The sequence below is a fragment of the Entelurus aequoreus genome, linkage group LG11, assembly GCF_033978785.1.
Source record: "Entelurus aequoreus isolate RoL-2023_Sb linkage group LG11, RoL_Eaeq_v1.1, whole genome shotgun sequence".
Classification (NCBI taxonomy): Eukaryota; Metazoa; Chordata; class Actinopteri; order Syngnathiformes; family Syngnathidae; genus Entelurus; species Entelurus aequoreus.
The window spans coordinates 32,975,589-32,988,072 of NC_084741.1; the positions used below are offsets into that span (position 1 = coordinate 32,975,589).

A 12,484-nucleotide genomic window follows, 5' to 3' on the forward strand; every position below is an offset into this window, starting at 1 on the left:
ATAAATTGAATGACAAAATATAAGCGACATCAGCATTCATTTTGTGTGTATGTATATTTAAGCTAAAGAAAAAATACTATACAGTGATATATAGTGATCAGAAAAATGGCGTTACATAATAACGTCGTTACTCATGACTTTTTCTAGTAACGAGTAATTAAATTAATTACTTTTATGTACGTTACAAAGTGGTTACCAATACGTTTGATGTAACATGGCACGTTGCTTTTGATGCGGACTAGACAGATTCAGAATCCCAGCAAGTTCACTTCAGGAAGTTGCTCTTTACAGCACACACTCACACGCACACTCGCGCTACTACTAGTACGGGGGAGACATGAACATTCTATAAAGTGAAAATCATTAACAATAATAATCCTACAATACCCTGTTTGTGGACAAAGAGAGACACAGCCATTGATGCAAGTTCAATTGCTTTATTAACTATAAGTAAAAACATTCCATAGGCGCTGCCATCAGCAATCTCCTTTCAATCAGCAGACTACCAATGCTAAGCTAAAACAGCCAATGAGCGTACGCTTCAGTCGGCAACAAGCACGGCCTTTTAAAGGCATACACTCACACACTCTTCTCTCATGAAACATCTCTCGACTGCATACACCAGATATATGAAAGTAAAAAAGTATCATATTTAATACTTTCCCTAGTAGCATCTATTAAAGAATAATTCCGTTAGTAGTTCAATATTTTGGGGGGAAAGTAAGGAGTAACTGTATCAATTACCTTTTTAAAGTCGTTTTCCGAACACTGGATGTATCGTTAAAATTATTGTCTATATCCAAGAGCACTACTTCCAGGGTTTACCATTACTAAAACAAATGTATGGTTTCCAGTGGTTGATGTGAAAAGGCTTTGTTGTGTAATCGGAATGTTTTTATTTAATGCAGTCTAGTCTTCAGGCTGCAGCGAGACAGTTTGACTGCACAGCTCTTGTTAGCAAAGCAGCTCTAATTGAGAGTGATGGCACTTTTTGTTCCTTACAATGGCACCAACTCACTTTGACTGAAGTCACAAGAAGTGCGTTCCTGCTTTTTAAAGTGTTCACTCATCCCGCTGCTTCCTGTGCTGACTGTGCAAACGTGACCAATAACCCCTATCATGACTCGTCATGTGTCAGGTAATTTGGGGTTTTGAGCAGGAAAGTTGGTCGTCTGTCAGATAGGTTTTTGTGTAAAATGATGTTGGCGTTGTAGACCCACAATCACACTGAGAGGCGTATCATCAATAAAGTCACAGTATTATAATTTTATATAAATAACTATAAACCGTATACAGTTACAGATGCCGTTTTCAATGTGCGAAACAAGTCTCATTTCCCAGAGAGCATCTCTTTGTGTCACTCGTGCAGAGCTCATGCAGATGCCTCTCGGATACAAAGCAAGGGGTCTCTTCTGCCCAATTCTGTGTTGTGAAACCCGGCAATGAGGGCCGAGAGCCAACATGCACCGCCGGGAAGCGCCCCGTCCCCGTTTCCTTGGAGACGAGGGTCACTGAGTGCTGGAATTTTTTGGGGGAGCACTGACCCTGATTTATGAATTCATTTAGCTGCAGCCACTATGGCAAAACAGTGAACAGTGGATTTGTCTTAATGAGCATTACTGTGAACAATACGCTAGACTGCATCTAACTTTCGCAGACAAGCTCTATCCTGCTGATTTACATCCATGGCGCAGCTTAATAAGCCTGTTTTTTTGTGCCCTGTAAGGAAAACAAAGGATCAGGTTTTGTTGGACTGTACTTGCTCGGACAGGTGTGCAAAGTGTGTTTACCATCACTTTGCTGGCTTCTCTGCAGGTGTTCGCCTTCGACTACTGTTTCTGGTCCATGGATGAGTCCAACGTTCCCAAATATGCTGGTGAGTCACACGCGCTAACTACTCACTCGTCACCAAGCACATCCTGGACAAATAATTAAGTTGCTTTGTGCCAGTGAAGCCTTTTTGAGATTCCATGACTAAACATCATGAGTGCTTATACAAATACAATAAACAAGCTCTCTGTCTTTATACTGTATCATGAAAGCAGTCCTTGATAAACAAATTTAGTGCAAAACTACAACGCTCACTATAGGGTCAAATAATGATTTTAATATTTATTTATTTGTGGCAGTGGGTTGTGTGGAGGTATATGACATCATTTCCTAATTTGTGCATGTCATTTTATAGACGCTGCAGGAGACAAAAAGTAAGCAAAAAACATAAAAAGGAAAACAATAATTGTGTGTTTAGAAATGAGGCCTGTCAAAAGATGATCAAAAAAAACAAAAGCGATGCCTTACTTATCTTTGGTACTTATGTTGGCAAAATTGTTGTCCACTGTTTGTTGTCGATGTACTGGTAGCGTGTTTGTCTTTTAGATGGTATTTCAAACTTGTTTAGATAATTCAGTCCTTAAGGAATTATGCAAATATGCAAATTGCATTGTTATTTTTAAAGTCCCGTAGGGGTGTATTTTGAAACTAAATTTGCCTCCGAGCACACCGGTCAGAGTCTCCTCTCTCATCTTTGCACTGGCGTATGCATTGACCTGATCACTGATCGTATCACAATACATGCCGCCTTTCAGGTAACCATCATAAGGTAAAGGAGCATCTGCGGTGAAAATAAATTGTGTGATTAATCTGTGTTTGTACATGAATCATGAGATCATTTTGTGTGATTAATTGCATGCATAAGGGCAATAACTTTTAAAACCCTTTTAGGAAATATGACCGTATTTTCCGGACTATAGAGCACATCGGTATATAAGCCGCACCCACTAAATTTCATAAGAAAAAATATTGTCCCATATATTAGCCGCACCGGACTATAAGCCGCAGATATGTGCGTTGCGACGTGAGGTATTGACACAGAAATATTCTGTAAATGTTTATTTACATACCTTAATTGTTTCCAAACCGTGCCTGTAACACGGCAGTAAAACGGATGATCAAACAAAACAGAAGTCATCATCATGGACCCACTAGATTCAGAAGCCAGCTCTGCAATCAGCTAAACAGACTCAATAACTCCACGGTGACGTCTTGATGAATTTACTGAGGAATTTGTGAAGATGAAACAATACAAACAGAATGCCATTATGGAGTAATAATACCAACACAGACACTCGTCAACGTGTTAGCGTATTAGCTAATGCTAACGACACTAGCTTGATTACATTTATAGCATGTAAAAAATATGCATGAAAACACTCCAACAGACATTGATTGATTGATTGATTGAGACTTTTATTAGTAGGTTGCACAGTGAAGTACATATTCCGTACAATTGACCACTAAATGGTAACACCCGAATAAGTTTTTCAACTTGTTTAAGTCGGGGTCCACTTAAACACACACATGGGACGGTTTAGTAAGTATGAATTTCTTTAGTTATATTGTAAAATTTACAAATATTGCTTGGAGTGTAAATGAAGAATCCTTACGGTAGAAAAACTATGGACGATTAGAAGATGCAATGACACTTGCGCTTCCGGCTCAAAGCTTTAAACAGCAGGAAACACTGTAGACATTCACCCGGAAGCACCTGCAGTGAGCAAACTCGTCCTAAAAGATGGCGCTATAAGACAAACAATAACACACCTTTGCAGGTGTTGTATGAAAACTATTTGCATTATGGCCGTCAGCAAAGAAAAATCTATAAATTAGCCGCATTGTTTTATGAGCCGAAGGATTCAAAGCGTTGGAAAAAAACAGTGGCTTATAGTCCGGGATTTACAGTAATTACATTTCTTCTGTCACTTCTTTTTTTTTTTTTTTTTACATCACCGTGCCGTGAGTGCTTTAAGATGTAGGATGATTCCACAGCAGCCCTGGCTGCTCATTAAGAACAACGATATGTGCTTTCATGTCTCCAAAAGTGTCCAAATAAACCAGAAAAAGTTGCTAGATTGGTACTGAGTCCTTTTAAAACAACAGAATGGGTTCTGAAAACGTGTTAAATATGGCGACAAAGTCACTAAGTTGCCAACACTAATCCCGCCTGCTACATCTTCTTATTCTCTGGCAGACCATTGTGCGTATGAGGTGTGTCAAGAAGCAGAGTTACGATGAAAAGCTACATTGACAGGCAGTCCCATTATCATGTGTTTTTGATTGATTGATTGAAACTTTTATTAGTAGATTGCACAGTACAGTACATATTCCATACAATTGACCACTAAATGGTAACACCCGAATACGTTTTTCAACTTGTTTAAGTCGGGGTCCACGTTAATCAATTCATGGTTACTCAGTTAGGGCGAACAGGTAGCGCCACATCTATTTGTGGTGTTCCAAATTTAGTTGCACAAATAAATAAATGTATGGGAAACATAACTTGTTTTACGCTTTGATGACTGGAATGTTTAGTCATTTCCTGGAAAAGGTAATTCAAATGCAAAATTGTTTTAAAATGAGTACAACTTGGAAGTCAACCAGTGTCTCAGAAACACAACATAATTCTAGGTTAACCATCAGTCCACCCAACAAAAAGTAACAACCTCTATGGTGCACTTGTTTCAGCACAGAACACTAACAATTATATACAAACGTAATATCTCTAGAAAATAGGCACATTTTCATAATCATTGTGTCTATTTTGGTAGCCACACTTGTTTTGTGATGGAAATGTAATAGATTCATGTGCCGAAATGATAATCTGACCACCGAGGGGGTCGCCTCAAGCCGCCAAGCCACGGCTTTATTTAGCTTATTAAACAGCTGTTCTATTCAGAGAAGTAGCACGACACAAGAGACTGCCTTGCACGGGCCAAATATTTTCAACATGACTAAGTAAGAATCGGTCACTTCTACTCATTTTGTGTTTGTTAATTTCTTGTTTGCCATTCTACTGTTTTCTATTTTTGACACACTAACTCAAAGATGCAAACCAAGCTTGTGTGTTTACCTTCATCCCCATGGCGACTGCTTCTTTGTCTAAAAGGTCAAGAGGTGGTGTTCAAGTGCCTTGGAGAGGGAATACTTGAAAATGCATTCCAGGGATATAATGCTTGCATATTTGCCTATGGACAAACAGGTAATTCTTGAACAAATGATGTTCCTCATGAATTTATACATCAATGCAGATCCAACGTTCATGATGGCTTCTACAACAGATGTTTTCATAAAATTAAAATCAGATGCAAACAATTTTAGCAATTTCTGCTGTCGTCGTAGGTTCTGGCAAGTCATTTTCCATGATGGGGAACGGGGAGCAGCCGGGTTTGATCCCTCGACTCTGCTGCTCACTTTTCGAGAGGGTCCAGAGAGAATCAAACGAGGCCCATACTTTTAAAGTGGAAGTGTCCTACATGGAAATCTATAACGAGAAGGTCCGCGATCTACTGGATCCCAAAGGGTGAGTCCAACGGGTGGTCTTTGGTCTTAGTAAACAACACACACATGACCTGTATCTGCCCCATGAAGTCAGTGAGGTAATGCTGTGGAGTTGGAGTGACAAACACACACAAGCACACACACACACACGCATGCACACACAGCTGCTTGCACAAACTGCTGTGTGTCATTTTTCCTCATTCATTCCAACTCCATCATGAGCAGTGGCCTCGCTGGTTGCTCCCACTTTGGCTGTTAGTTGCCTGACTCAGGCAGTGGCAGAGCCAAACAGAGAGCATGCTAAGCCTCTTCTATTTCCCACAGTTGATTGCTTTACTATTTACACTGGGAGTCTTCAGGGTGCTGCCATTGTTATTGTGACTTGTCTCACAATTGCGTCTCCATTCAAGATGGATAGATGGACTTCCCCCAATTTTGAATCGAGGAGTTTGAGGGGCATTGTCCTTTTTGAAACCAAAGACCATAATTTGTGTGAGCAACACTGCGGTGCTCCAGGTGTTTTCCACTGCACCTCACAGATTGATTTTGATTTTAACTAAACTATGAAAATATGACTGATTCTCCAAAAACATTTAGCTCCACCTGAGATGGGCATAAGTATGCCATTCTACACCAAAATTCATCTGTTTATTATTATTTCTGCTTAATCTTATTCTTCCGTAGTGTTTTTTTGACGCCCCCATCCTTCCACATTTTTTATCCGATTTTAACCATTCCAGCTTCCAAATGTTCAGCATATTCAGGACACGTGTGCTCGTCATCACCAATTCTCCAAAAATTCCCGGATTTCCAAGAATTCCCAGTTTTGCATTCAAAATAAATGGGCCATTTTTCAAACGTCCACCATTCCCACATTTTTTAACCGATTCAAACCCTTCCACCTTCAACCCATTTCACTCATCCTGGAAATTCAATCCAAGTAATAAAAAAAAAATCCACCCTTTTTTTCCACCTACTCCTTCCACATTTTTCAGCCCATTTGAACCGTTCCACCCTCAAAGCATTCCTCTCAGACAAAAAACTAAGTTGGTTTTTAAACGTGAAAAATTCCTGGTTTACCCATAATTTCAAGATTCCGTGATACCATTTCCCAATTAAAAATGGTTACTACTTCAACATTACTCGACCGATTCAAACAATTCCAACACCAACAAATTCAGCTTATTCAGGGCATTCTAACTATTTATAATTTTTTTTAAATTCCCGCTTTTCACAAAATTCCCAAATTTCCAGGAAATTCCAATTAAAATGAATGGGACATTTTTCAAAGTTTCACAATTTCCATATTTTTCATCCTATTCCAACCATTCTACCATCAACACATTCCGCTCATCCTGGACATTCAAACTAACACTTTCCCAGGTTCCAAACCAAATTCTGGTTTTCCTGAAATTTCTGGAATTCTGTAACACTAATTCTCAAATATAAATTGTCACTAGTAACACATTTCTCAACTGATTTCAAACAATTCCAAAACCAATCAATTCAGCTCATTCAGTACATTTAAGCTATTTATCAAATAAAAAAAAATTCCCACTTTTAGTGAAATTCTCAAATTACTACAAACTTTCCATTGAAATGAATAGGAATGTGTTCAAAGTTCCACAATTCCCACATTTCTCAACCGATTCAAACCATTCCACCATCAACACATTGCACTCTTCCTAAACATTCATGCTATAAATCACGGCAGAAAAGGTTTGGAGCCCCGTGCACAGTATGTGTGTGTATCTACAACAATTAGTAGTGGGAAGTTTACGTCATCACTGCAGTATCACTGCACGTGCAGCAGGGGCTTGATTACGAGAATGGAAACAGGAAACTTGGTGACTGTTAACCTGAGTAGCTATCAACAGCGTTGGATATTCTTACTGAGCTTATCGGATTTCATCTCAACAACCAAGTGGCAGGAAGCCAATAAGAAAATATATTTCATGCATGTCCTTGTTTTGGAGGTAAACAAGAAAAAAAGAGGCACCTCTCAGGGAAATATGTATTAAATTAAAGTACAATGTGGAAATAAATATTTTTTTATCTATAAATTGGCCAACACAACTGAGTTTTCTGTAACAGAATGTTGTTGATTATTCTATGTAGCGTGTAGTCAAATTCTATGGCTCATTCAGAAAAACAATAAAAGCTAGTCAAAATAAAACAATAGAATACTTAAATGATAAATACACATGTTTTATAATAAGCCGGATGTAAAAAAAAAACCTGTCAAATCTTGTCTAATTTGTGAGAAATACTTGGTGTGTTTGCAGGCTCAGGCGCTAAAATGTTAAATTGCGATTCCACTGGATTGCACATCTGGAAGCAATTTACATCGATCATCTACTATATTTGCAGTACACTGTTTGTTCAGACTCTTATATTTTGTCATATTTCATTACATCAGGATGTTATCATACTTGTTTGTATTGTGTACTGATAAGATCCTAAATTTGAATGGGACTTGTATGTTAGTTTCAGTAGTCATAATGTCTTCTTTTTCAGAAAGGAAAAGTGTTTATTTAAAATGTCTCTCAGTCTAATGAGATGTTAAATGTGAAAGTGATTGTTCCAAAGAAAATGGCTATGAAGAGGAAGGAAATCAAACGAAATTTCCACTCGTTTCACTGACGAATCCTTTTCCTCACCCTTATTTTCAAGGAGCCGGCAGTCTCTGAAGGTTCGGGAACACAAAGTCCTGGGTCCATACGTGGATGGTTTGTCTCAGCTGGCAGTGACCAACTTCGAGGTGTGTCTTTCAAGATGATGCAAAAACCCTTAGATTTCTCAAATGCACAGAAATCATTTATAGCACGAAGCACAAATGCACCAATTCTAACAAAGTGAGCCCCTAATGACACATATTAAGGGAATGTGGAATGCACTTGTGTGGTTTTGTGCGGATTGTATGCCAAGCATTGGCGGGGTTTCCCTTAATTAGGTTTAAACATCTCCACCCTGTTTCTTTGGGCTCTTTTGCCTGATATTAATGCAGTAGTTTTCCTAAAAGCTCAGCCCTCTGCCTGCCGTGACCCGGCTGTACAGCATGTGAACACTGGAACACTTTCCATTTTCCCCACAATTCTTTAAAACCGATGAATGGCGTCAGCGTTGCCAGTAATCACTGTGCGAAATTCATAATACACAGACGTTGAATAATAAGCATTAGTTTTACAACATATTCTTCTGGTATGTACAACAAAGACTTGGTTGGTCCTCTGTATTGCAGGCAAATAACATTTCCTCGAACGCGGAAATCAGATTTTTTAAATATTTGTTTTTGTGTCAAAAAATATCAAAATATCAATTGCGCATTTTTTTACGAAATATCAATAACATTTGATCAACATTTGTTGAACGCTCGCTTCAACCACAGGTACTTGCTGTTCCTCTTGCCTAAATGCCACACTGAGTTGCAGGACGGGGAGAGGATCAGGAGCACCAAAACTAGCTTGTTTCCAAGCCACGTTGATGGCTGTCCACTTTGCTGCTAATCATATTTGGATGATTACAATCCAAACACTGTTATTTACAAACCAGTTGTAGTTCTAGAGTATTTATTAGTAGCCAGCGAGAAGGTTTTTTTTTTTGACAGATGGTAAACCAAGGTCACCCCACCAGAAGTATATTACCCGATAGGCATGGCTACAGGATAAAGTTGCCAAATGGGAAATATTTTCTGAGTTGTTTGCATGCATGTTACAGAATTTACATTACATTTTCAATGATAATAGTTTTAGTAAATCATCTGCTAAAAAACAAAAAATCTGTGGTACATTACATGGCACATGTAAGTGTCAAAAAACAAACCAAAATACGTTGGTTGAAGAGAATAAATCTAAAGGTAAAATATAGTGCACAAATGCACCCATTCGCAGGAAATGTAGTCTTGATTTTCTAAATGTTCTTTTAAAGTGTGCGTGGCTGCACTTTGTGCTGATAGAAATGTTCCTCTTTTTTCTCAAAGGTTGCTCACATCTCTGGTTTTGTCCTACTGTATATAGCGACTTAAATACTTTTTAAATAGGCATTTCCAAATAAAAAAATTTGGCCTCATATCCAATCCGATCTCATGTCCCGATCCGATACTTTGACAATAAAAAATAGAACTGAAAATGTGGTATTGAATGTAACTAAATTAAACACAATAACACATTTTTATAAAGCTTGTCTTTCTAAATTTAGAATTTGCGAATATTGTTGATTGATACGGAGCCCCTAAAGGGACATGGGAATTTTATTTTTTTAGACATGTATCTCGTGGCCACAAGAAACTTTCTCGTGCGCACGAGAAACTTTCTCGTGGCCACGAGAAACTTTCTCGTGGCCACGAGAAAGCATTGGATGCGTGCTGATGGTTTGGTGTGTGTTAAAATGGCAGTTTAGGAGTTAATATGGCTGTATTTCCAATTAGGACTTTCCCCCATGTGTGTTGTGGCAAAATGTGAATGCTTGATTAGTAGGTGTGAGACAAACACTTTATCTTCCTGGTTATTGTAACGCTACGTGTTTGACATTATTTAAGACTTTATCATGCCCGGGAAAGGACAGTTTTCCTCTTCTGTGGCTGTGGGGGGTGGGCGTGGCTTGCGGACCTGCAGCGAAGCGGAGTGTGTCAGTTAGTCCGATGTTGATGTGATCAAACTTCTTTCTTGCTTGGAAGATACACACACAATTGTAACTGTTATTTCTTCCTGCAAATAATAAATATGTACAACGTGTTTGGATGTATTCATTTATGTAAAATTGTCATTAAATGTAATATTGCCTGACAAAAAGTGATTAGACGTACGTACTATTTTGATATTTACACATCGCATATTTACACACGCGCATCTGACTAGAATACCCTTATGTGCATTACATATATCAACATCAACTACCTACTGTACTGTTTACTTGTTGAAATACCCTTTTTAGAACAAATATCTACCCATATAATTTATATGTGTATATAAAGGGACATGGGAAGGCTGTAGATTGATAATACCCACGATTGAAAAAAAAAAAAAGAAAGTAGCTAGTGCATAAGAACTAAACAAAAGCAAAAACTACCACAGTAGTACCTCAACTTACATATTATATTTTACAGACTATAGACCGCATCAGTATTTAAGCCTCACCCACCAAATTTTTTAAAATTGTTTTTTTACATATATTAACCGCACCAGACTATAAGCCGCAGATATATACGTTGTGAAATTAGCTATTTGTAAATGTTTATTTACATACGTTAATTGTTTCCAAATGATGGCTATAGCACTGCAGTAAAACAGTGGATCAAACAAGACAGAATCATCGTCATAAACCCATTAGCTGCGGAAGTTAGCTCTCCAATCAGCTAAACACTCAAAAACTCCACGGTGACGCTTTGTTGAATTTACGAAACTAAAACAATACAAAAAATGCCATTATAAGGTAATAATACTAACATGGACACTTGTAAAAGTGTTAGCATATTCGGTAATGCCAACGGCGCTACCTTGATTACATTACGATAGCACGCACAAATATGCATGAAAACACTCCTACAGACATCACATATGGGACGGTTTAGTAGGTACGAATAGTTTTAGATATATTGTAAAACCTACAAACGTTGCTTGGAGTGATAAATGAAGAATCATTTCGAGCAGAAATGCTATGGACGGTTATACTTCCAGTTCAAGGCACGAAACAGGAAGTTTTTCAACTCACAGCACCTACAGTTAGCGAACTTGTTCAAAAGAAGGCGCCATAGCACAAACAGTAACACACCTTTTAAGTGTCTGACAAATTTTATGAAAAGTATTTGAATACAAAACATTATTGCTTAGAGTGAAGACAAATCCATAAATTAGCCGTAACGTTTTAAAAGCGCAGGGATCAAAGCATTGGAAAAAAGTAACGGCTTATAGTTGGGAAAATATGGTACTTAATTAGGTCTGTGACTGAGGTCTTAACGCAAAACATTTGTATCTTTAATCAATGTCTTTTCTTCTCAGTACTGTCTTTCACACTCACTTTCTTTGTTCTCATGGTTGGAAAACAAAGCTATTTCAGTCTCTAGTTATAAGCTAATGCTAGTGAGTAAGACTGGATGGTTCAGGCGGATTTTACGGGATTCCCTGTGGCATTTGCTATGCCAACTAATTATGGAGATGCTTTTATCTCAAATTTTAGCTGGCAACTCAAAGCTTAAACTAGCCGAGAGACAGGTCTTATCTCAAAACATTCTTAAGATGGGGTACCACTTTCTTGGCTTCCATTGAAATCATTTAGATATTGCCCTCAAAGACTTCCACTATCCAGAGATGTATCCGTGAGTTTGTAAACAAAAACAAAAACGACCCAAATATTATTTTGTAAGAATAAGAAAATAGATATATCGAGCTAATCACTTAAATATTGTTTACTTATACTATCGTTAATATCACCATGGATCGATCACCACTACTTTACATTGAAGCTTTAGAGGTTAGCTTCTTGTGTCGTCTTGCTTGGTCAGTGTGTGTGCCTGTGTGCGTGTGTGTGTGTCCCTGTGTGTGTGGGCTGGACTCGGCAGCTCATCAGTTGATTGCTGATCAATTGAAAAAGGCAAATAACAGCCCTGAATAAGATTCCACGATTGGGATCATCTTTATTTTTAAATTTAAACTAATCCCAAGTAGTTTTACTGTATGTGGTGCATTATTTACTCACTTTGCAAAGTTTATATCATTTAATTGTAGTCTTACACTTTATTTGGCCTGAAATGACTACTCTTATTTATTGTACATCATTTACAGCTTGTAATTGTCTTTAGTGTCAGAAGTGGCCATTCAGCCATAATCTGCCTTTAAAATGCCAGATTTTTTATTTATTTATTTGTTTTTTTGAATGCCAGATTTTGACTGACACTGGATCTTCATGAGAAACGGTGACATTTAGAGAATGTTTTGCTGTGCAGATCCAAGTATTGTTTTGTCAAAGTACTTGGCGAAAGGTTAAAGAATATATATATATATATATATATATATATATATATATATATATATATATATATATATATATATATATATATATATATATATATATATATATATATATATATATATATATATTGTAGTGTGGTCTGCTGAAAATGATGGAAAGCACCACTCTAAATAGCAACTGATGC

General features: G+C 37.7%; 1 protein-coding gene across 5 annotated transcripts in view; it reads left to right on the forward strand.

The window, feature by feature from the left end:
- kif13a (kinesin family member 13A) overlaps positions 1-12,484 on the forward strand; it is a 105,836-nt gene that overhangs the window by 43,065 nt on the left and 50,287 nt on the right. For all 5 annotated transcript variants that reach the window (XM_062062991.1, XM_062062995.1, XM_062062993.1 and 2 more), the window contains exons 4-7: positions 1,816-1,876; positions 4,943-5,035; positions 5,176-5,356; positions 8,008-8,095. In XM_062062991.1, coding sequence (XP_061918975.1) covers positions 1,816-1,876; positions 4,943-5,035; positions 5,176-5,356; positions 8,008-8,095 — 423 coding nt within the window. The remainder of the gene's footprint in view (positions 1-1,815; positions 1,877-4,942; positions 5,036-5,175; positions 5,357-8,007; positions 8,096-12,484) is intronic.